Source organism: Chrysemys picta, chromosome 1, assembly GCF_011386835.1.
Source record: "Chrysemys picta bellii isolate R12L10 chromosome 1, ASM1138683v2, whole genome shotgun sequence".
Classification (NCBI taxonomy): Eukaryota; Metazoa; Chordata; order Testudines; family Emydidae; genus Chrysemys; species Chrysemys picta.
This window is the reverse complement of record NC_088791.1, coordinates 349,520,101-349,546,266: the sequence shown is the minus strand read 5'-3', so window position 1 is coordinate 349,546,266 and position 26,166 is coordinate 349,520,101. Positions and strand designations below refer to the sequence as shown.

Genomic DNA, 26,166 nt, shown 5'->3' with positions numbered 1-26,166 from the left:
TAAGCTTCCCCTTAAGGTTTCTTGTTTCCCCTAATGGCCCAGTACCCGGAATTGGCCCTTCACAACCAGCTGTCCTGACTGGAGGCATTTTGCCTAGTGGGTGTCACCCAGGTGTAACTACATTTGAAATACAGATACATAGTCAATATTCATAACCTCAGATACAAAAATGATATATGCACAGAAATAGAATAATCCTTTTCTGCAAATCAAAACTTTTCCAGTGACACTGACAAGACATACCTTGGACAAAATCAATCATAATTATGTTATAATTATATCATAATCATAAAACTATAAAGAATAGGGGGAACAGTGTCACAATGAGCTTATGAGGAGGATCCCCTCCTAGGCTTTTTAAATATTCAAATGATATCTGTAATGTGCATTAGAAAACATAATCCCTACTATACATATAAAACGATAGGGTCTAAATTAGCTCTTGCAACTCAAGAAAGGGATCTTGGGGTCGTCATAGATAGTTCTCTGAAAACATCTACAGACACTCCTCGACTTATGCAAGTGTTCCGTTCCAGAATGCCTTGCGTAATTTGAATTTTGCATAAGTCGGAAACATATACCCAACCATTACGCAAAAAAAAAAAACTATTTCTAGCTTGCAGATTTGCGTAAATCGGGTTTTGCATAACCCGGGGGGCATCTGTACTTAGTGTGCAGCAGCAGTCAAGAATGCTAACAGAATGTTAGGAACCATTAGGAAAGGGATAGATAGGAAGATAGAAAGTATAATAATGCCTCTATTTAGTCCCCCACCATGGGTACTGCGTGCAATTCTGTTCTCCTCATCTCAAAACAGACATATTAGAAATGGAAAATGTATAGAGAAGGGGAACAAAAATGATCAGCTTCCATCTGAGGAGAGATTTAAAAGACTGGGTCTTTTCAGCTTGGAAAAGAGACGATAAGAGGGGATAAGATAGTGGTCTATAAATTCATGAATGGTGTGGAAGAAGTGAATACAGAAGTCTTGTTTATCCTTCACTTAACACAAGAACCAGGAGTCACCCAAGGAAATTAATAGGCAGCAGGTTTAAAACAAAGAAAGGAAATACTACACACAACACACAGTCAACCTGTGGAACTCATTGCCAAGGGATGTTGTGAAGGCCAAAAATATAATGGGGTTCAAAATCAACTAGATAAGTTCATGGAGGATAGGTCAATCAATGGCTGTTAGCCAAGATGTTCAGGGACGCAACCCCATGTTCTGGGAGTCCTAGCCTCTGATTTCCAGATGATGGGACTGGACGACAGGAGATGGATCCCTCGGTAATAACCCTGTTCTGTTCTTTCCCTCTGAAGCCCCTTGCATTGGCCTCTGTCATGATACTGGACTAGATGGACCATTTGTCTGACCCACTATGGCCAATCTTATGTTCTTATCTCAGTCTCTTTTTTCTTCTCTGGTTGCTGGCCCTCATAATCAACGGGGCCCACATGCCCCACTACCTCAAACAGTCCCTGCCACTGAACCAGTAGTTTGAACAGCAAACTTGATAGTAACAACATTCAGTCCCCCAGTCTCAACACTCGCAGCTGAACCCCTTTGTTCTAGGCCTTCTCTTGTACCTGTTATACATTTAGCAAAATTCTTCTAGCGAATGCTCACAAAGCCTTGAGCAATTTTCTTACCATTCAACAGTTCAAAGAGAAAACTTGGAGGCTCGAGGCACCTTCCTGATAGCAAAATAAGGTGGGGGAAGAGTTGGTCCCAGTCTTTGCAATCCAGGGCTACGAACTTCTTTAATGTCGCAATCAAACTTATGTGAAATCACTCTACCAACCCATCACTTTGGGGATGGTAGATCGACGTTCTTAATGTCTTTACCCTTCGTAGATTGCACAGTTCTTTCATTAGTTGTATAGTGGAGTTAGGTCTTTGATCAGTAAGGATTTCTTGGAATATTACCACCCGGGAAAGGAATTCCATAAGCTTATTTGCTCATTTGGCTCATAGCCAGGGTGCTAGGACTATGCCTAGAGGGCAATAAACCTGGCCAAGTGCCTTTGTCACCGAACCGTGCCTGCGGTCTTTCTTTATGAGTAACATCGATGTCTGCTGAATTAGCTGGCTGCCCTATCTGTGCATCCTGATTACACTGGAGCTCCAAGGACAGAAGCTCTGAACAGCCTGAACAGCGTTACGGAGGCAACAACTTTCCAGCCTTCAGCACTTAACAGCAGCCAGCTGACACTCTGAGCCCAGGGGTGAACAGCTTTACTGTCTGGATCTGTTGTACCTCCTGCCAAACGTGTGGCCACTGCCCCAGTCACTGGGGTTCCACCACAGAGAGTTATTCATAGGCCTGGCTAAGGATAACATTATGTAATGGAAGTCACGGATTCTGTGACTTTCAGAGACCTCCAGGACATTTTCCACTTTATCCCCGGGGCGGCGGTGCCAGAGCTGTCAGCCGGCGGGGCCCCCGATCTCTCAGATCTCATGGGTGGCCAAGGAGCCAACAGCTTTCAGCTCTCTGGGGCCCCGGATCTCTGTGTTGCTGGGGCTGCTGCGGGGGCCACAGTGCTGTTAGCTGTGGCGGCCACATGTGCTGGACCTTCCCACCTCCAGAAATGAGGCTCGGGTTCTCATCCTCGTGATCGGGCTTTAATAATCCTTCTGTAAGTCCCCCTGCCTTATTTGTAGTAAAAGTCACAGACAGGTCACGGACATCCATGATTTTTTCTTTATTGCCCGCAATTTGTCCGTGACTTTAAGTAAAAATAACTCTGACAAAATCTTAACCTTAGTCATGACTGATCATCTGGTCTGCCCCTCGTTCCTCAATTGTGTTGCAGGTCAGGATAGCCACTCCCTGTGTGAATGCATTCTGGATGCTATCAAGGGCTGTGGTTGTCGCACGCCCAGTGAACTGGCTGGAAGTGTCCTCCACAGCATCATCTTTTTCCTCCCCTGTTCCTACCAACTCTGCTGGTTCTACGCATACTGTCACCGGGGTGTCAGCCTCCATCTTCTCGGTCAGCCATTCTCCCCGTTCCTTCAGAACTTCCTTAAAGTGGTTCCAGTCCCTGCGCAATATGACCAGAAAGCCAGATATTGGAAATAATTTCCCTACTAAATATATTCAGGTTTAGCACAAATAAGTTTCCACACAAGGATTCCTTTATTAGTCCAAAGGGAACTTGGTGCTGATTTCATCGAAAATACAATTACAAGCAGATACACACTTATATGTTACATTCTAGCAACCATACAGTGATATGCATTAGCTAAATATCCAGCTCAGGATCAGGAAATACATTCCCATCATGGCGTGACTCCAGAGGGGTAAGGAAAACCTCTGACAAAGGAACCCTTAAGAAATTACTCTTTATAAGAACATAAGAATGGCCATCCTCTGTCAGATCAATGGCCCATCTAGCCCTGTATCCTGTCCTGTGACAGTGGTCAATGCCTGGTGCTTCAGAGGGAATGAACAGAACAGGTAATCATCAAGTGATCCACCCCTGTTGCCCCTTCCCGGGTTCTGGAAAACAGAAGCTAGGGACACTTGAGAGCATGGTTTTGTATCCCTGCCCATCCTGGCTAATAGCCACTTATGGACCTATCCTCCATGAATGTATCTAGTTCCTTTTTGAACCCTGTTGTAGTCTTAGCCTTCACAACATCCTCTGGCAAAGAGTTCCACAGGTTGACTGTGTGTTGTGTGAAGAAATACCTCCTTTTGTTCATTTTAAACCTGCTGCCTATTAATTTAGTTTGGTGACCCCTAGTTCTTGTGTTATGAGAAAGAATAATTAACAGCTTCTTATTTACCTTCTCCACATCAGTCATAATTTTATAGACCTCTATCGCATCCCCCCTCAGTTGTATCTTTTCCAAGCTGAAAAATCCCAGTCTTATTAATCTCTCCTCATATGATATGTGTTCCATACTCCTAATCATTTCTGTTGCCCTTCTCTGTACCTTTTCCAATTCTAATCTATCTTTTTTGAGATGGGGTGCCCACATCTGAATGCAGATTCAAGATGTGGGTGTACCATTGCTTTATATAGAGGCAATATGCTATTTTCTATTTCATTACCTATCCTTGTCCTAATGATTCCCAACATTCTGCTAGCTTTTTTGAGTGCTGCTAGACATTTTGTGGATGTTTTCAGAGAACTATCCGCAATGACTCTGAGAACTCTTTTTTGAATGGTAACAGCTATTTTCAACCCCATCATTATATATGTGTAGTTGAGATTATGTTTTCCAATGTTCATTACTTTGTATTTCTCAACACTGAATTTCACCTGCCATTTTATTGCCCAGTCACCCAGTTTTGCAGGATACCTTTGTAACTCTTCGCAGTTACTTAGGACATAAATATCTTGAGTAATTTTGTATCATCTGCAAACCTTGCCACCTCACTTTTAACCCCTTTCTCCAGATCATTTAAGAATATGCTAAACAGTAGTTGCCTCAGTATACCATCTGGTCCTGGTGACTTACTACAGTTTAATTTATCTATTTGTTCCAAAACCTCTTCTAATGATACCTCAATCTGGGACAGTTCCTCAGATTTGTCACCTAAAAAGAATGGCTCAGGTTTGGGAATCTCCCTCACATTCCAAGCCATGAAGACCGATGCAAAGAATTCATTAATTTTCTCCGCAACGGCCTTTTTTGGTCTTCTTACTGTATTTTTTAATGTGTGGTATACATTTCAATTGAGCATCTATTATGATGTCTTTAAAAAGTTTCCATGCAGCTTGCAGGGATTTCACTTTTGGCATTGTGCCTTTTCATTTCTGTTTAACTAACTTCCTCAATTTTGTGTAGGCCCCTGAAATTAAATGCTACCATGGTGGGCTGCTGGGATGTGCCACCCCAAACAGGATGTAAAATTTTATGATGTTCGGTCACTATTACAAAGTGGTCCAGCTATATTCATCCCTTAGACCAGATCCTGTGCTCCACTTAGGGCTAAATCAAGAATTGCCTCTCCTCTTATGGGTTCCAGGACTAGCTGCTCCAAGAACCAGTCATTTAAGGTGTCAAGAAACTTTGTCGCTGCATCCCGTGCTGAGGTGACATGTACCCCATCAATATAGGGATAGCTGAACACCCCCCCCACACACACACACACTATTACTGAGTTTTTTATTTGTATAGCCTCTCTAAACTCCCTGAGGTTTTCACAGTCAGTATCACCATCCTGGTCAGGTGATATCCATACTGCTAATTTCTTATTATTATTCTATGGTATAGTTTGGTTCGTGTAAGGTTTTTTCTTCAGTTGATTCTATGCATTCTTTTAAATATAGTGCCACTTCCCTGCAAGGGTGACCAGTTCGGGTAAGTATCGAATTTCAATACTGTGTTGATCTTTCAGAAATTGATGCAGAAATGGGTTGTGCTATCCTGCATCAGAACTAGAACCATGGGACTTCTCTATTCACTGTGTGATTCCTTCACCACTCTCAGGGCCAAAATGCCCTGCAGGCAGATTGTATATGTTTATGAAGCTGTCAGGGTTCCCTCCTCACTCTGAACTCTGGGGTACAGATGTGGGGACCCACATGAAAGACCCCCTAAGCTTATTTCTACCAGCTTAGGTTAAAAACTTCCCCAAGGCACAAATCCTTTCCTTGTTATTGGACGGTATTGCTGCCACCACCAAGTGATTTAGACAAAGATTCAGGAAAAGGACCATTTGGAGTTCCTATTTCCCCAAAATATCCCCCCAAGCCCCTTCCCCACCCCTTTCCTGGGGATGCTTGAGAATAATATACCAACCAATTGCCTTTAATAAAAGTACAGACCAGACCATTTATTTTTAGACATTAAAAATTATCAGGTTCTTAAAAGAACTTTATTATAAAGAAAAAAGTGAAAGAAGCACCTATGTAAAATCAGGATGGAAGGTAACTTTACAGCGTAAATCAAAAGATTTAAAACACAGAGGATTCCCGTCTAGGCTTAGCTTCAAAGTTACAAAAAAAACAGCAATAAAACTCCCTCTTAGCATAGGGAAAATTCACAAGCTAAAACAAAAGATAATCTAATGCATTTCCTTGCTATTACTTACAATTTCTGTAATTTTAGATGTATCAGTTCATGATCTTTTTAGGAGCTGGGTTACCTGCTTGGTCTCTCTCTTTGTCCAGAGAGGGAACAAAACGAAGAGCACAAACAACCCCCCCCCCCCTTCCAGATTTCCCCATTGGTCCTTCTGGTCAGGTGCCAACTAGGTTAATTGAACTGATTAACCCCTTACAGGTAAGTGATTCTGTACCTCTGTCCAGGAGGGATTTGATGTTACTGCATAAATAAATGTTGTTACCCTTCCCTTTATATTTATGAGAGAAGCTTTTTTCCTATATTTTCCCTGTATTTTACTCCATTTTCAGTGAATGCAGGGTCTCTCAAACCACTGGAAATCTGTAAGTAAAGCAGAAACCTGCATCTGCCGGTTCACTGTAATGTAAAAATGACCATGTCTTGGAATATTCCGATATAAATGAGAAAGACCAAGACATAAATTTGCTTATTCTAGTGTCCCTAGTTCACTTTTTTTCCTTCTTTGGACTTTGTGCCACTTACTCACCTATGGCATTTGCATGCCTCTGCTCTTTGGTTGATGTCTGGCTCCTATACCTGCCCCAGCTGTGAGATTCCTCCTGCTGTTATGTCTGCTGATGCTGGAGCAACTCAGCTAAGGGGGCTGGAACACGGGGGGCCAGGGCCCACTTTGAAACGTGGTTCAGTTTTTCACTGGCAAACAACAGATGGTAGGGGCCTCAGGGGAGGGGAGGCTGGTCTGTAGGAGAGGAGGGACTCAGCAAACAGTGGGCAAAGGGGCATGGGAAAAGGAGAGTGGAGGAGAGGAGATATTTAGTGAGCCGGGGAGTGGAGGAGAGGAAGGACACAGCTAATGGCAGGTGAGGGGAGCATGAGGGAGGGGGATGGAGGACAGGAGGGACTCAGTGAGCTGCAGGTAGTGGGGCCATGGAGGAGGGGGTGGAGGACAGGAGGGAGTCTGGACTAGAGCCAACACCATGGGGAACGGAGGACCCCACGGGCCAGTGGAGGAGGGGAGAGGTTGGTGAGTGGTGGGCTGTGGGGGCCTCTTGGGGGAGGAGAGGAAGGATTCAGTGATAAGCAAAGGGGGCCTCGGCAGAGGGGTGGAGCAGGGACAAGAAGAGGTGGAGTGTGGGAGGGGCCATAGGAAAAAGCAGGAGGGGACATCGGAGGTGGAGCGCAGGCCAGGACACCACGGACCAGGTTTCTCCTCTCTCAAAGGTTGGGGGCTGCATGGCCTAGGGAGATTTAACCTACCCTGGCCTATTAGACCTGCTGCCTACCCAGGCCACTTGCTACCACTTCCCTGCCAATATCCCAAGGTCTCCATCTGGGGTAAAGCAGCATGAAGGGTGTCTGCTCACCCCAAGGAACCTTCTCGTGGTTGCATGTAACAAGGTCTTACTCCTTTCTTCTCAGGCAGCAACTGCCTCTTCCTGTGGTACGGCCTAACCTCCGAGGGCCAGCTCAGTCCTCAATCAAGGGGATCAATCAAGTCCCGCATTCATATGAGAGATTAGTGCTTCCCTCTCAGGCTGTCCCTGAAGCAGGCCCTCCCTTCCCTCAGAGAGGGACCTTTGGGCAGTTTTTCAGGGGGAGATTCTGCCTTCCCTCAGCTCATCTCCCCTGGAGCTGCTGGGAGCAGGACTGCTCTCCTCCCTGGTCTACCATAAAACAAGCTGCTCCCCTGACTTTTTGCCCTTCTCAAGCACTTCTCGTCAGACGTGATTTCTCTTTCCCATTTGCCTGTTAATTTACTTGCTGAACGTTTGGCTTCTTTTAACTCAATTTGAAATATAGCTACAAACTCATTGACATTGGGAAGTAATCCTGCTGCTTCGTATACATCTCTGTCTTTAGATCGTAGCCATTTTGAACCAGCATTTACCGTATCCAGAATCTTTCTTTGGAGCACGATGAGAAAAACAAAACTCATTTTTTCTATTAATTTCTTTAATGCTGGAGGCTCATAAACTTCATCGGGATTTTTGCTCAGGAGAATTATTTCCATGGGTGCCTTCATTGGGTCTAAATACTGAATCTGAGAGGAAGGAGTGATTGATACTGGTTATTGATCAATTGTGTAGTCAATTGCTTGACCAAGCTTTCATTTGTTATGAAATATTCAAATGTTCAAGAGGCCAAATAAACAATGTCAGGTTTACTGTTCTAGCCCCATAATAAAACAGTACAGGAAAACGCTTTTATCCGATACCAGTCTCTGGGAAGCCGTCTTGTGCAGTGATGTATCAGAGGGGTAGCCGTGTTAGTCTGAATCTGTAAAAAGCAACAGAGGGTCCTGTGGCACCTTTGAGACTAACTGAAGAATTGGGAGTATATGCTCCCAATACTTCAGTTAGTCTCAAAGGTGCCACAGGACCCTCTGTTGCTTTGTGCAGTGATGTTACATTCACCTTACTCAGAAAGTGTGCCCCGCAAAGTTACACATTTCAGATTTTATCATTTATATGAAGATTTCACAAGTTACACATCTCTTTACACATCACTAAAATCCAACCCATCTGTTTGTCCCAGTTCCCTAATGTAAGTGGGGAACTATTGTTGGGAACTTTCCTGGCTTCTGCATTACCCCAGGGGAATTCGCTGAGGAAAAGGTCTGAGGCCCCACTCCCTTTTCCCACAGGCCTGTCTGACCTCAAGGACTCTCCTGTGTGGTAGAATCCTCATAATGGTGACACGGCTGGACCCAAGGTTCCTGGGAGGCTAAACCCCCAGTCTCATCGTGGTCACTTAGGACAGGGGCTAGGGTGTCCCCACTCCAGGGTACTCTCACCGGACGCTTCCCTGACCCACTGATCACTAAATTAAGTTCAAACCAAATATAATGTATTAAACATCAACTGTAAGAACAATGAACAAAAGAATGGGAAAGGTTCATGAAAACAAGAAACCCCGCTCTGTGGGCATGGGGATATCACAAAGAGCCCTCTCTGGGACGTAAGGAAAGTTCATAGTCTGTTCCACTCCAAAATCAACTGTGCAAAGCAGTAAGTTATTTGTACTCAAAGATGATGTAGTAGTTAAATACAGCAGTCCAGTTCTCAAAAACACACGGTTTCACAACTCTCACCAGTAAGTTCTAGTAGAATGTCCTCAATTCCTACAGCAGCTTTCCTGTATTAGGTCTTTCCACCTGAAACATTAGGATTATCCTCCAGGTTTCCTGATGGATTCGGCGTAGAAAAATCAGGCAAATTTTGCTCACAGGATCACTGTTCATATGATAAAGAAGTTCAGCATTGCCGTTTCTTTCTTTTTCTCTTTGGCTATCTGATAGTGTAGCTTCTGTTTGTAAAACTGAACAAGAACCATGACCGCATAGGGACTAATGGAAAACCACTTTGCATCAAAATGCTACAGTATTTTATGGTAGTCTTTGGGCAGGTATACGCTACAGATGGGATCGTCGCTCTGAGATTGATCCACCGGCGGTTGATTTAGCGGGTCTAGTAAAGACCCACCAAATCGACTGCAGACCCCCAATGAGAAGAGTAAGATAAGTCGACGGGAGATTTTCTCCCATCGACTGCCCTGTGGTGTAGACCCTGCGGTAGCTTGATCTAAGGTATGTCGACTCCAGCTACGTTATTCACGTAGCTGGAGTTGCGGAGAGTAGGTTCACTTACCACGGTAGTGTAGACATAGCCTTACAGTTACGGAAAGGCTGAGTAACAGGGTGTGTGGGGATGGAGGCTGATGGGTGACAATGAAAGAGGTCAGGTGATGGTCAAAGAGAGGGAACTCAGCAATAGAAAGAGCAGTGCTTAGTGATGGAGTGATAAGATATTGTGTGGGAGGAACTTCTCAGACTATGAACTTCCACAATGCTTAGCTCAACCAAACTGAGACAGGGTGCCCTTGATTAATGAGGAGATATGCTCCCCCCCTCTTGTCACACAGGTTTAAAGTCAGTGGCCACAGGCAATCACCTTCTGCAGGTGGATTTTACTACTTTGTCACGAAGCTCTTTGGTTCTGACCCCATAAATTATAGGGTTGAGCATGGGAGGGATGAGGAGATAGAGGTCGGCCAAGATGATATGAACATGGGGAGCGATGCCTTGACCAAACCGGTTGGTGAGATTGGAGAAGAGGCCAGGGATATAATATGTCAGCATCACACAGATGTGGGCTGTGCAGGTGTTGAGGGCTTTCTGGTGGCCGTTCTCAGAGGAGATTCTGAGGACTGCCCTGATGATCAGACCGTAGGACAGGGCAATAAGCGTCAGGTCAAACCCATTGATTACAAACATTAGCACCATGGCATATATCCTGATGACTGTGATGTCCCCACACACCATCTTCACCACAGCTATGTACTCGCACTGCGTGTGGGGGATAATGCGGTTGGCACAGAATGGCTGCTGACTTATGAGCAGGGGTAGGGGCAGAATGAAGAGAATAGCTCTTATCAAACCTACAAGCCCTAGCTTAGCTAGTCGTGCACTGCTGAGGATGGTGGCGTATCTCAGAGGATTACATATGGCAATGTAGCGATCAAAGGCCATTGTCACGAGGGTGCCTGAGTGCATAACAGAAACCATGTGGAGGAAGAACATCTGGGTGAGGCAGCCAACTGCAGTAATGCCTTTCAAATTGAACCAAAATATACACAGTGCCTTTGGCACGACGAAAGTAGGTGTGGCGATGTCTGTGAGCGCCAGCATGCTGAGCAGCAGGTACATCGGCTTGTGCAGGGTCTGCTCCTTACCTACAATAGACAGAAGTGTGAAATTTCCCAAGAGGCTGATAATGTAGAATGTAGAGAAAGGGATGGAAATCCAGATGTGAGCAGCTTCTAGCCCAGGGATGCCCATTAAGATGAATGTTGAAGGGTCAGAGGGGGTGAGGTTGAAAGCTGCCATGAGGTGGTTGATGCGTTGATTTGACTCAGAAATGCTCAAGGTGCCTGTGAAGGGAGAGAAGCACAGCTAGGGGGGTTACATGCTTTATAACAAATAGTATGGTAAATATTTTATCGTTATTAACAATCTAGGAGTCCTCTTGAGTGTGGAGTGAAGAACCACCGATGATGTCACTTCCTGCTTTATATAGCTTTAGCATAGGGCGGGAACCCTTTGTTTCAAAACTTGGTTCCCAGACCAGTTTGTGGGAAAATTACAGACTCCCCAAGATGGAGTCCAGAGTTATGGGGCCAGGTCACATGCCCTTGTAGAGTCATAGCATCTGTCAAGGTTCCTTCCCCACTCTGAACTTTAGAGTACAGATGTGTGCACTTCCATGAAAACCTCTAAGCTTAACTACCAGCTTAAATCTGCTTTTGCTGCCACCGTCCAAATGATTTATGAGTTATTTGGGAAACTCTGTCTTCCCCCCCAAAAAAACCTTTCCCTCCCTGGGTAGCCTTGAGAGACTCCTCCACCAATTCCCTGGTGAACACCGATCCAAACCTCTTGGATCTTAAAACAAGGAGGAATTAATCATTCCCCTCCCATTCCCCCCACCAATTCCTTGTGAGTCCAGATCCAATCCCCTTGGATCTTAACACAGGGAAAAATCAATCAGGTTCTTAAAAAGAAGGCTTTTAATTAAAGAAAGAAAGGTAAAAATCATCTCTGTAAAATCAGGATGGAAAATAACTTTACAGGGTAATCAGATTCAAAGAGCCCAGAGGAACCCCCTCTAGCCTTAGGTTCAAAGTTACAGCAAACAGAGGTAAACTCTCTAGCAAAAGGAACATTTACAAGTTGAGAAAACAAAGATAAACCTAACACACCTTGCCTGGCTGTTACTTACAAGTTTGAAATATGAGAGACTTGTTCAGAAGATTTGGAGAGCATGGATTGATGTCTGGTCCTTCTTAGTCCCAAGAGCGAACAACCCACAAAACAAAGAGCACAAACAAAAGCCTTCCGCCCCCCCCACCCCCAGATTTGAAAGTATCTTGTCACCTTATTGGTCCTTTGGGTCAGGTATCAGCCAGGTTACCTGAGCTTCTTAACCCTTTACAGGTAAAAGGATTTTGGAGTCTCTGGCCAGGAGGGATTTTATAGTATTGTACACAGGAGGGCTGTTACCCTTCCCTTTATAGTTATGACACTATATAAATAGGACCGTAAATAGAATAGGGAAGATTGAAAGCTGAACTGATGACTGTGTACAAGCACTTTCACAGGGATGAAATACCAACTATTAACAGGTTCTTTAATCTAGCAGGGAAAGGTATAACAGAAACCAATGGCTGGTAACTGAAGCCAGAAAAAAATAAATTTGGAATTGAGGCAGACTTTTTTAACAGTGAGGGTGCTTAACCAGTGGAACAAACTCCCAAGGGAGGTGGTGGATTCTACAGACACCTGCATATCAAGACTGGATGCCTTCCTGGAAGATAAGTTTTAGATTAATTCAAGAAATGCATTAGTCGATCACAAGTCATTGGGCTCAATATAGAGGTAACTGGGTGAAATTATGCAGGACGTCAGACTAGATGATCTTATAATTCCATCCATGACTTATAGGCTGTCTGATGCATTCTCAGATGGGAGATCAGTTTCTCTTATGGCCTATTGTTTCCCCCAATGGCTCATTGCCCTGAAGAGGCCCTTCCCAACCAGCTATCTAGACTGAAAACATCTTGCCTAGTGGGCGTTACCCAGTTGTAACTACATTTGAAATACAGATAAGTAGTCAATATTCATAACTTCAGACAAAAATCATACATTCATATAAATAGGATAATCATATTCAGAAAGTCATAACTTTTCCAGTGACATAGTACATGACCCGTCTTGCATAAAATGTATCATAATTATGCTATAACCTATAATCATATCATAGTAATATCCCTATGAACAATATGGAGTACAGTGTCACAAAAATATCAATGGTTATTTCTACCAGTGAAATGCCTGAAGTTACATAACAAGAACAATTGGAAGCAAAACTGAGTAAAGGTTGTGTCACCCAGACTGCAGTTCTGTGGCTTGCCAGGGCAAAGAGACCCTGAAACTCCCCAAACGCACTCTGTACCAGGAAAGGTCCCAAAGCTGGCCTTGGACCAACAATCACAGAGAAAAAAATTATTTCAGCAGCACTGCCCACTTGTCTGTCTACATGCCGCTCTGTGACCCTGTGACGTTCCCCTGGTGTTATCCGGACCGGTGATCTGCTAGGTCACTCCAATCCTTGACTCCAGGAGCCAGCCTGACCCTGCTCTGCTGTGAGAACCCCCACTCCCGGGCTGTTCACGCACAGCCTCTGGCATGTAAGCTGCTCCTTGGATTGTGCAACCGAATAACACTAGCCAATATCTCCGGTCCCAGACACAACCCTAGGAACCTCCGTCTTGCAGTGTCCGGTTATGCCCGCTGAACGCTGCAAGCTTATATGAGTTCATCAGTTTAACAAAGAAATTGATATGCACCAGGCTTGTTATCCCAAGGGGAGTCTCTGACATGCTTCAAACTAAGCGCACTGCTTCAGGTAGAACAAACAAACAGATTTATTAACTACAAAGATTGATATTACATAATAGCCAAAAAGTCAAAGTGGTTACCAAAAATAAAATAAAATATAAGGACTGGACGATAGCTACAATGACTGGAAGATAGCTAATGTGACGCCAATATTTAAAAAGGGCTCTAGAGGTGATCCCGGCAATTACAGACCGGTAAGTCTAACGTCAGTACCGGGCAAATTAGTTGAAACAATAGTAAAGAATAAAATTGTCAGACACATAGAAGAACATAAACGGGTCCCATATGAGGAGAGATTAAAGAGGCTAGGACTTTTCAGCTTGGAAAAGAGGAGACTAAGGGGGGATATGATAGAGGTATATAAAATCATGAGTGATGTGGAAAAAGTAGATAAGGAAAAGTTATTTACTTATTCCCATAATACAAGAACTAGGGGCCACCAAATGAAATTAATGGACAGGGGAGGTTGGATAAGGGGCTGGAGTCCTGGGGGCAGTTAGGGGCAGGGGTCCCGGGAGGGGGCGGTCAGGGGACAAGGAGCCGAGGGAAGTTGGATGGGTTGGCGGTTCTGATGGGGGCAGTCAGGGGGTGGGTAGTGGGAGGGGGCGGATACGGGGCAGGAGCCAGGATGTTTGGGGAGGCACAGCCTTCCCTACCTGGCCCTCCATACAGTTGCTCAATCCTGATGTGGCCCTCGGGCCAAAAAGTTTGCCCATCCCTGCTCTATATGTAAGATCACAATTATCTGAAAATGAGGAATATGGGGGTTACAGTAAGCTCCCCCAAGGTATAGAATGTCACAGCACCCACAAAGCCGCAGTGCAACTCGCCTGTCACTGCACACCCCCTGCCTTCCTCCACATCCCTCAGCAGGGCCCAATTCTCTGTGTACACCCCCTACCTGCCCCCACAGCCTGCAGCACTGCCAGCCTGCCTGTGTACACCCCTCTTCCTGCCCCACAACACCTGGTGCTGGTCACCGGTCCATGTAGATCCCCCACCCCCAGAACTTCCATCCCTGCCACATAGGGACACCCCTCACCCAGAACCAAAACCAGGTGCCAGACACCACAGTGACATCTCACAGAAATACCTCCTCAGAGGAGGTTAAACTCAGCGTCTGCCTGCACCGGGGAAAAGGGGGAGATGAGACTGAACTGTTTTTCTGGGGGCAAAGGGAACCCCGGCAGCAGCTCAGCCTGTGCAGGGACAGACCCAGCAGGAGGAAGAGAGGACATGGGACTAAAAGGAGCCAGTGCGAGTAACTCTTCTTCAAAAAGACACAAACCTTTGATGTATTGCGGCCAGTTAGAAACCCAGAAACCCCTTCCTGAGGCTGCTTTTCCATGTTGGCAATTGCTGACGTTGCCACGAAACTGTAGAGGGCTTTCTCACAGGAGGAAGGAGGTCCGGATGGGGGATGGTGTCAGAGACAATCTGCTACAGTGTGGTCCACTTTACATTGCACTCTGAGACACCTCCCAGACCCAGGAGGCCTCATGACACCTCTTTGGTCTGTGCATCGGGGAGGACGTCCATTCCCCATGTTGCATAGTTTCAGGACTCCGAGTCACTGTGATCTGGATACTGCATGTCCCGCTGTTCTGTCCCCAACCCCCACACACTGTGTGTTTCTGCACCTCCCCTGGTGACATTTGCAACACCACCTCTAAGCCAGAAACATGCTTTTAATTTTACTGCCTTTTGTGCTTCTCATCCTCTCCAGAAACAGATGCAGGGGCTCAGAGAGAGCAGACCCCTCTCCCACCTTGAAAAAAAATGGTTATCCTAATTGTTTTGAAGGTTTAAGACTATGAGTTTGAGATTTCAGCAACTCTCCGGTCAGTTCTTCTTGGGTCCGAAGAAGCTCACCCGTCCTTAGAGGCCACGGGACGACTCCAGATGGAGACTCATGGCCGATGTAAATCAAGGCATTTATTTAAGTCCCTACATGTGGATTTAGGGGGAACTCCTGGCTCTGTTGAGAATTTTGCCTTTGATCTCAAGGGGACCAGATTCACCCTCAGTGTTTAACTTTCGGCTCCCGGCTGTGAAAATCACGGCTTTGGGTCCTGTTGCAGAGAGCACTATTCTGTTATGGTGCTGAAAGAGGCTAGGAAACCCCCAGTTCATGTGGTGTTCTGAGACCGGGAATGAAAGTTGGGAATTTCAAAACACAGGGGCCCTGATTTTACTCTCAGGGAGGCCAGTGTTAATCTGGAGTGACCCAGTGAAGGCAGAATGTGAGAGCAGAATCTGGCCAGTGTGTGACCCATTCTTGTTGTGAACCCTCTGGTAACACAGATACCCACTGCAGAGGCTTTGGCTGTACTACCTAACAGGGCAGTGAAGTTGCTGAACTGGAAAACTTGAGTGAACCACAGAAAAAACCACACAGCACAGAAAAGGAAGCTACTGAGACAGACAGAAGGACACAGTAAGAGAAAGGGAACTGAACTTAAAAACAGATATTTGTCTAAAGTATTTCCAATATATTTGTAATTTCAACTTTACCAGGTAAATCCCTTGGTGTTTCTGACAGTCCTAAACAATTCAAGTCACCGTGGTGGCAAATTCCTGCCCAGATGGTTCTTGACTTGAACCCTGGAGCCCTTCCTGAGCCCTCAGCACTATCTTTAATGCGGAAAGAGGCAACTCACCGAAATCCCGCTCAGCAGACAAAGGAAATCTCTTTACTGCGACAGCAAGGCAGAGTTTTGAGAATCAGTGTATGACTGTCACATGTCTGACACTTGGCGAGCTGCACAGCGACCTTTATGATTCCCCTGAACAGTCCCTGTGGACTCTCAGGTTGGCCAGGACTCCCGTACAATTCCCCGGACTCTGTGAGCAGCGAGAAGAGCAGAAAATAGACCCTGGAGAGCCACCCCCAGGAGTGAAGAAATGATTCGCTGTTAACGGGGACTCAGATTTTCAGGGCAAACTGCATCTTGCAAACTATTCTGACTAGCAATTGATGATAGCTTTCTTTTCTGTGTGTAATGGACTGCCATCGGCACTCTGAGTAGGACTGCTGCCAGAAGTAGGACCAAAAATAATTTTGAATTGATTGTAGCAGTATATTGCTGCACACCACCCATGCAGTTGTAATATCCATTCCATTAGCCTCTGAAAAATCAGTGCCACCCCGGAAAGGCCAAATTACGTGATCCTGAATTTATGCAAGCCGAAGGGCATGTAAAAGGCTTTCTTCTCCTAGGATTCTGGCATCAACGGTATTTGCCAGTGTGCCTTTGTGAGGTCTAAAGTTCAATACATCAAATTTCACTACTGTGTTGATCTTTCACAAACTGATGCAGAAAAGGGTTAGGATATCCTTGGTCAGAACTAGTACAATGGGACTTCTCCACTCACTGTGTGATTCCTTCAGCTCTCCCCATGGTAAAATGACCTGGAATTCATCTCACATAGTACCCCACATTTTTCGAGGAAACAGCCATGGAATTTTCCTGATAAGCTGCTCCTCCTATTGTGTCCCCTAATGGCCCATTACCCTTTATAGGCCCTTCACATCCAGCAATCTAGCCTGGAAGCATTTTGCCTAGTGGGTGTCACCCGGTTATAACTACATTTGAAATACAGATACATAGTCTATATTCATAACCTCAGATGCAAAAAATGATACATGCACACTGAAAAGGATTATCCTATGACACCTGACAAGACATTACTTGTACAAAATGTATCATAATTATGTGATAATCATACAATTCTGAAGAATATGGGGTACAGGGTAACAATGAGGTTTTGAGGAGGATCCGCTCCTAGGCTTTTAAAAGATTCAAATGATAGAAGTAAAGCACATTAGAAAACATACAAAATGATGGGCTCTAAAATAGCTTTTACCACTCAAGAAAGAGATCTTGGAGTCATCATAGATAATTCTCAGAAAATATCAGTTCAGTGTGCCGCAGCAGGGAAAAAACAAAAAGCTACCAGAATGTTAGGAACCATAAGGAAAGGGATAGATAGGAAGAAAGAAAGTATAATAATGCCACTATTTAATCCCCTGGTATGGGTTCTGCGTTCAGTTCTGATCGCCTCATCTCAAAACAGATATATTAGAAATGAAAAAGGTACATAGAAGGGCAACAGAATTATTAGGAGTGTGGAACAGTTTCCAGCTGAGGAGAGATTAAAAAGACTGGGACTTTTCAGGTTGGAAAATAGACGACAAAGAGGGGATATGGTAGAGATCTATAAAATCGTGAATGGTGTGGAGAAAGTAAATACAGAAGTCTTGTTTACTACATCACATAACACAAGAAAGGAAATTATCAAAGGAAATTAACAGGCAGCAGGTTTAAAACAAAGAAAAGGAAGTATTATACACAACACAGAGTCAACCTGTGGAACTCATTGCCAGGGGATGTTGTGAAGGCCAAAAGTATAATGGGGTTCAAAAAGAACTAGATAAATTCATGGAGGATAGAATCATAGAAGATTAGGGTTGGAAGAGACCTCAGGAGGTCATCTAGTCCAATCCCCTGCTCAAAGCAGGACCAACCCCAACTAAATCATCCCAGCCAGGGCTTTGTCAATCCAGGCCTTAAAAACCTCTAAGGATGGACATACCACCACCTCCCTAGGTAACCCATTCCAGTGATTCACCACCCTCCTAGTGAAATAGTGTTTCCTAATATCCAACCTAGACCTCCCCCACTGCAACTTGAGACCATTGCTCCTTGTTCTGTCATCTGCCACCACTGAGAACAGCCGAGCGCCATCATCTTTGGAACCCCCCTTCAGGTAGTTGAAGGCTGCTGTCAAATCCCCCCTCACTCTTCTCTTCTGCAGACTAAACAATACCAATTCCCTCAGCCTCCCCTTGTAAGTCATGTGCCCCAGCCCCCTAATCATTTTTGTTGCCCTCTGCTGGACTCTCTCCAATTTGTCCACATCCCTTCTGTAGTGGGGGGACCAAAACTGGATGCAATACCGCAGATGTGGCCTCACCAGTGCTGAATAGAGGGGAATAATCACTTCCCTTGATCTGCTGGCAATGCTCCTACTAATGCAGCCCAATATGCCATTGGCCTTCTTGGCAACAAGGGCACACTGTTGACTCATATCCAGCTTCTCGTCCACTGTAATACCCAGGTCATTTTCTGCAGAACTGCCGCTTAGCCAGGTGGTCCCCAGCCTGTTGCGGTGCACAGGATTCTTCCGTCCTAAGTGCAGGACTCTGCACTTGTCCTTGTTGAACCTCATCAGGTTTCTATTGGCCCAATCTTCCAATTTGTCTAGGTCCCTCTGTATCCAATCCCTACCCTCCAGCGTATCTACCACTCCTCCCAGTTTAGTGTCATCTGCAAACTTACTGAGAGTGCAGTCCACGCCATCCTCCAGATCATTAATGAAGATATTAAACAGAACCGGCCCCAGGACCAACCCTTGGGGCACTCCGCTTGAAACCGGCTGCCAACTAGACATGGAGCCATTGATCACTACCCATTGAGCCCGACGATCTAGTCAGCTTTCTATCCACCCTAAAGTCCATCCATCCATCCCATACTTCTTTAACTTGCTAGCAAGAATACTGTGGGAGACCGTATCAAAAGCTTTGTTAAAGTCCAAGAATAACATGTCCACTGTTTTCCCCTCATCCACAGCGCCAGTTATCTCATCATAGAAGGCAATTAGGTAAGTCAGGCATGACTTGCCCTTGGTGAATCCATGCTGACTGTTCCTGATCACTTTCCTCTCCTCTAAGTGCTTCAGAATTGATTCCTTGAGGACCTGCTCCATGATTTTTCCAGGGACTGAGGTGAGGCTGACTGGCCTGTAGTTCCCCGGATCCTCCTTCTTCCCTTTTTTAAAGATGGGCACTACATTAGCCTTTTTCCAGTCATCCGGGACCTCCCCCGATCGCCATGAGTTTTCAAAGATAATGGCCAATAGCTCTGCAATCACATCCGCCAACTCCTTTAGCACCCTCGGATGCAGCACATCCAGCCCCAGGGACTTGTGCCCGTCCAGCTTTTCTAAATAGTCCTGAACCACTTCTTTCTCCACAGAGGGCTGGTCATCTCCTCCCCATGCTGTGCTGCCCAGGGCCATATTCATCATGCCAATATGTTGAATATGGGGTGCAGCCTCACAACCTCCTCCATTTATACTTCAGTGTGGAACAGTTCTTCAGATTTGTCACCTACAAAGAATGGCTCAGGTGTGGGAATCTCCCTCACATCCTCTGCAGTGAAGACCGATGCAAAGAATTCATTTAGCCTCAACGCAACAGCCTCATCTTCCTTGAGTGCTCCTTTAACCCCTGGATCTTCCAGTGGCCCCACTCATTGTTTGGCAGGCTTAGTGCTTCTAATGTTGTTTTTTAAAAAATTCTGATAATTAACGCAGGGACAGGTCACAGGCCGTAAACAAAAATTCATGACCCATGACCTGTCCATGACTTTTAATAAAAATACCAGTGAATAAAACTTGGGGCGGGAGCTTCTTGTGGGCTCTGTGGGTGATGGGGGAGGGCGACCAGGTTGCTTGGGGGGGGAGTGGTGCGCTGCCCGGGACCCCTGCTGGTGCTGGGGGGAGGGGTTGGCTCCATAATGGCTCTACGCCTCCCCCTCCCAGCAGCAGCAGAGTTTGGGTGGGGTAGGGGGTTGGGGCATGGGATGAGGGGAGGTGAGTCCTGAGAAGCACTTAACTGGGGGGCTCCCCGAAAGTGGCCACATTGGTTCCCAGCCAATGGGAGCTGCGAAAGCAGCGCTCTGGGGGGAAGCAGCCCAGAACTGGACTGAATATTCCAGCAGTGCTCGCACCAGTACCAAATACAGAGGTAAAATAACCTCTCTGCTCCTACTCGAGATTCCGCTGCATGTACAGCCCGGATTACACTCGCTTTTTCGGCTGCAGTGTTGTACTTGGAGCTCGTGTTCAGATGATTATCCACTAGAACCCACAGGTCTTTTTCCAACTCACTGCTTCCCAGAATTGGGTCCCTTCTTCCTAGATGTACACGTTCACATTGAGCCACATTAAAATGCATATGGCTTAGGAATAGAGGGACTAAGTGAATTGCCCAAGGTCACAGAAGAAGTCTGTGGAAGAGCCTGGAACTGAAGCCAGTTCTTCTGAGTCCCAGGCCAGCACTTCAACCCTTTCCCTTGGCTGGAAACAGGAGCATAGTGAAGAGGAGTAGTGACTAGGGAAGACTGAGAGCTGACTTGATGACAGCGTACGAGCACTTTCAAAGGGACAAAATACCAGCTACTGATGGGCTCTTTAATCTAGCAGGGAAAGATGTAACAAGAACCAATGGCTGGAAACTGAAGCCAGACAAATTAAATTTGGAAATGAGCCACACATTTTTTAACAGCGAGGGTGCTTAACCAGTGGATTGGATGCCTTCCTGGAAGATATGCTTTAGAGGAGCACAAGTGATGCGTTAGTCACACACAAGTCATTGGGCTCAATACAGGGGTAAATGGGTGAAATTCTGCAGCCTATATAGGATGTCAGACTGGATCAGTGGTTCTTCAACATTTTTGATCACCCCCCCCCCCTTATTTATGTCTGTAAGAGTTAACACACACAGACACACACACACACACACACACACTCTGTCGCCACACAAACACATATACTGATCTATGCGGGGGCAGGGCTTCAACTGAATCAGTTTCGGCTTCTTTGTTTTTCACTTGAGTTTTTTATGTGTTCCACGAATGAGCCAACAGTGCATTGACGTAAGAGCAAAAGCAAAACTGCAGTTGTGGCCCCTGTTTACAGTGAAATGTGCACACCTCGCTGTAGCAAATGGATCCATGTACAGAGGGCAACGACTTGGTACCGTGCTGTGCGAGCTTAACAGAAATCCAGCAAAATGCACAGCAACGTCTAGAGTCAAATGCACAGCATCAGCTGAGGACCGGAGCTGTCTGGAAGAATCCATTTTTCTAATTATTCATTGCTGTGGGTAAAATGTGCACAGGAAGGTTTGTTCCCTAAGCGTTTCATGCCCCCCTCTCCAAATACATTCCAAACCCCCAAGATGGCCCGGCCCCGAGTTTGAGAACCTCTGGACTAGATGATCTAATGGCTCCTTCTGGCCTTAAATTCTATGACTCTATGAATCATTGTCTTGAGTGGGTCGTTATCTTAGATGCAACTTGAACAAGTTGCTACTTTGAATGCTGACAGGCCTTCAACAAAGACAGACACTGGCCAAGAAGAATCGGGACCGCGACAGTAAAACCGGGATATATGGTCTCTTTACCCTCTTAACCAGGTCCTTTCCTGTCTTGGGGGGGAGTTTCAAAATTGTCCCACTCTTCGAACTGGGAACAACACCCCATCTATGCTAAACGCTTATCACCAAGCAGGTCTGACAGGACACCTCAGTCTCTTCCCTTCGGGTGCTTGTGACCAGGGCTACACAGTCATCCCCAGCCTCCTTTAAAAAAGTCTCTTTAAAACTAGTAGATTTATTAGCAAACAGCACAAAGCATTGGAGAAAATTGTTTGAAAATACCAGGCAGCTGTCACATGTCTACACTCATCTAACTCACGTATCACTACAAGCTAAGTTAGACAGGCTTCGGTCTGGAGATAGAGAAAGAGAACTGGCCCAACTTAAATTCTTTTGGGAAGCCAAGGAGCTCTGGGGTCCAAGCCAAGTTTCCCTGTGTCTCTGAGAGCATCTTCCCATCTGTTTGGCTCTTTCTTGTGGAAGCAGCCTTTGCGGAACTAAAGCAGTGTGAGCCTGGGCCCAGTCACCATAGTGCTCCCCCCAGTGCTGCAGAAAGCGGGGATGGCAAGGAGCCAGTTACAGGAGTTTGATTCTCTGGCCTGCTGTCCCCCTGCCACAGCGGAGTTTAGAGCAGCCTGGGGGCTGGGCTGACCTCCACCCATTGGTAACAGCTTCCAAGAACACAGCCCACTCTCACCACATCCCTGCGGATAGTTGCCACCCCAGAGTGCCCCCTGGTGGCCTGAGGTAGCCCTGCACACACCCTGTCCTTCCTTCTAAGGTCATAGCAATGACTTAGGCTCATCCTGGAATACTTAAGAGCCCCCTTTGTGGGGTCACATTAATTCAGTCTCCTCCAAAACACAGGTTCTCTGTCCCTCAAGCCCCATCTTCCTCCTTTACTTAGGAACCCCCGACCATCATCCTTGTTAAGATTTACCACATCCCCTGCTCCTATGTTTCCCCTGAGGTCCAGCCCCCTGCTCCTCCACTTCCCCCCAGGCTCCACCCCCCAGCCAGGCTAGGGTCAAGCCATGGTAAAAGCAGCCCTGGGACCCCAGGCTGCTGTGGGGATTCTCGGACTCTCCACCTTCCCTGGGTTCTACATCTGGGGCGGAGGGGGAAAAGTGGAGGATTTGGGCTCCTCAGAGTGACGCTGACTCACTAGGAAGCTCTCATCATGGCCTGGCCCTGGATTGCAGCATGGACAGGGGGTGATGCCTCAGGGAAAAGGAGGAGCAGGGGGTGGGGTTTGGGGAGAAGAGATGGAGCAGAGGGAGGGACCTCGGAGGAAGAGGATCCAGGATGGAATAGGTGGCTGTGTCCATGGCCCGTGTTTTTCATCTCTGGTGCCACCAGTGCTGAAGCCAGATGATGAACTGACCCTTCACTTCACGAACGCCCTGATTATCCTTGCACGAAGGTGTTTGCTTTTCACGCTGTACACAATTGGGTTCATCAGTGGTGGGACCAGCAGGGAAATGTATCCCAGGAGAACCTGAAGCAAGGGAGGTGAGTTCTTCCCAAATCTGTGTATCACAGTCAGGCCAATCTCTGGTGTGTAGAAGAGCAGGACAGCGCAGAGGTGGGAGACGCAGGTGTTCAGGGCCCTGAGGCACTCTACGTGGGACGCGATGCTCAGCACTGTTTTGAGGATCATCACATAAGAGAGGAAGATGAACAGTGAGTCCAACCCCACAGTTAAGAGTGTAACAGACAAACCATAGACGTTGTTGACTGTGATATCCGCACAAGCCAGCCTCATGACTTCCTGATGCAGGCAGTAGGAATGGGAGAGGACATTGTCTCGACAGTATTGGAACCGTTTCAGGAGAAAGGGGAATGGGAATACTACGGCCACTCCTCTTAGAACAAACACCAGTCCCATCATGGCTGTTCTTGGCACGGTTAAAGTGGAAGCATATCTCAGCGGGTCCCAGATTGCGACAAAGCGGTCAAAGGCCATCAACAAGAGTATGGAGGATTCAGTGAATTGAAACGCGTGGATGAAGAACAGCTGGGCAAAACAGGCATTGAGGCTGATCTCCCTATATTTAAACAAGTATACGCCCAATATCGTTGGTATGGTGGATATTGATAAGCCAAGGTCTGTGATGGCCAACATGGAAAGGAAAATGTACATGGGCTCATGGAGGCTTGGATCTGTTTTTATAATGAACAGAATGACTGAATTTCCTACTATCGAAATGACATACATTAAGCAGAAGGGGATAGAGATCCAGAGATGGATGGTTTCCTGCCCAGGTATCCCGGTGAGAAGGAACACTGCAGATATGAATCTGGTGTCATTGACAGCTGACATAATGTCCTGGGCAGGTCCGAGGAGTTTTGAGCTTTCCTTCCTGAAAGGAAAAAGAACAGGAGACTAGATTATAAATAGCTAGACATCTTTCTGCTCTCAGTGCAAGTCTAGAGACTCCCATGAGCTCAAAGAAAATCAGCAAAAACCTAGTCTTGGATTTACACCACCGATAGGAAGATAGGCACTGCCAGACTGGATCAGACCTGTAGTCCATTTAGCTCAGTATTCAGTGGCCAATTCCTGATGCTTCAGAGGAAGGTGGAAGAAGCCCTGCAATAGGCCGCTATGAATAACCTGCTCCCAGGAAAAGTTTCCCCCTGACACTCACTAGTTAGACATATTTTGTGCTGTTAATCAGGAAGGTTTAGAGCCCTTCCAAGAGTTTTTTGTTTTAAATACTGTAATTGATTTTCTGGTTACCAATACAAACATCCAGTCCCCCTCTGAATCCTGCTAAGCTCTTGTCCCATTGATAGCTTGTGGCTGGGAGTTCTGCAGCCTGCTTGAACACTGTGGGATTTTACAATTAGGATGCTCACACCAACACCCATTCTGGGCTTCCACTTCTGAGTGTGGCCCAATGTACTGTAACGTGTGTGTAAACACATGGCAAGTGCATGGTGAAAATGGTCATTGTATTTATCTGCCCTGCATTGAAGCGATTTATAAACGTGTTTCATTGCCTTATATATGTACTTTTTTTTCTCCACCCCTAAGAGCTCAAATTATGCTACTGTCTCTTTCCAGCAGGTGGCATAAATTCTCAGGGCCAGGTTCTGAATTCAATAACATTGACTTCAACAGCATCACTCCAGATTTACATGTGTAAATTCGATCAGAACTGGGCCATATGAAGTTTCCCTTACCAAATGCTCCCGGAGATACACTCTGACCGCCAAGAATCCCACCAAGAAGAGCTGAAGTGCTTTGCCTGCCCAGCGTTGACTGAGTCCAAAGAGTTTTCTCATCCTACCGGCTTCTCTTCATCCTCACAGGACCTGCATCCTCTCCCCATGCAAGTTACTTCAACTGGGCGGGGGAGGGGTTGGCATCTCAAATGGGTGAATAGTGATAATATTAGGTTTCCACTAATATCCAAATTACTTCAGCCATGCTCATGTAAAAGTTGATGGGCATAAATAACATACAACCACTAAACCACTCCCCTTTCTGGCACCTCAGCTGTACTCTTTCCTGAAACACAGACCAGCGGTTCTATTCCCTCAGGATGTTTTGGAAAGCCTTGCACAGGTATTGCAGAATGGTTGAATGCAGGACCCTGAATGTAACTGTGAGCAACAGCTTCTGGTCAGTTACCAGGAGACAGTATCATACAACTGTTCACTGAACAAAGAGGTAATAATACAAACCCATTGCAATCAGTATTTTGAGTACTTCTCTAATACTTTCTAAAGCAAAAGCCTTTAAGCTCCCCTGTCCCTGGGTTAAATGCTGACTGGTTCTCCTCAGGTTCGGTTCTGTCAGTCTGTAGCCTGTATCTGGAGTGATAACAGGCCTTGGGGACAGTAGAGAAAATATCCATTCCCTGAGCTCTCACTCTCTAGTACATAGTAACCGCAGCACCTGTTATTTAGCCACGATGAGGATTCGCAGGAAGTGGATTTCAAAGTCAAATGCATGAGTATTCATGGAAATGGAACTTCATCTCACACACAAAAGTAGTCTATTGCTCGCTCTCTCTCTGACTGTCTCTGTCCTGTATTCATAAAATCTGTAGTACCCGGGAGTGGCATTGGGACAGACATGGAGCTGAACATGCCACTTAGGTAAGCACAGTCAACCCGCTGTGTGCTGTAGCCGAGGGCCCAGTCTGAGGGTGGAAGGATTGTAGGATTCCACCCTATGAATGGGCAGGGTACGAGGCCTGACATCTGCCACTCAGAGACCTGCGAGGGGGCAGAGATGCAGGTAGCCCTGTAACTCAGAGGGGTGTCTACAGGGCAGAATGGCTGGAGCCCTCAGCCACTCAGGAAACAGAAATATTGGAGCTGTTAGCAAATAAACCTGAGGCGACTGGGGAAGTAATCACTGATATTCTGTGGTGTCTCCTCTCACTCAGCCACTGACAGGATAGGGCCCAGAGCACTTTGAAT

At 46.1% G+C, this 26,166-nt stretch overlaps 2 protein-coding genes across 2 annotated transcripts; both read right to left on the bottom strand.

Moving 5' to 3' along the window:
• Positions 1–9,995: 9,995 nt before the first annotated feature.
• LOC103307089 (olfactory receptor 52N2-like) lies at positions 9,996–10,934 on the bottom strand. Its single transcript, XM_008177226.2, has one exon. It carries the CDS (start codon positions 10,932–10,934, stop codon positions 9,996–9,998), a length of 939 nt encoding a protein of 312 aa, XP_008175448.2.
• A 12,182-nt stretch (positions 10,935–23,116) lies between these two features.
• On the bottom strand, positions 23,117–24,052 carry LOC103307090 (olfactory receptor 51G2-like). Its single transcript, XM_008177227.3, has one exon. It carries the CDS (start codon positions 24,050–24,052, stop codon positions 23,117–23,119), a length of 936 nt encoding a protein of 311 aa, XP_008175449.3.
• Between the last annotated feature and the right edge of the window lie 2,114 nt (positions 24,053–26,166).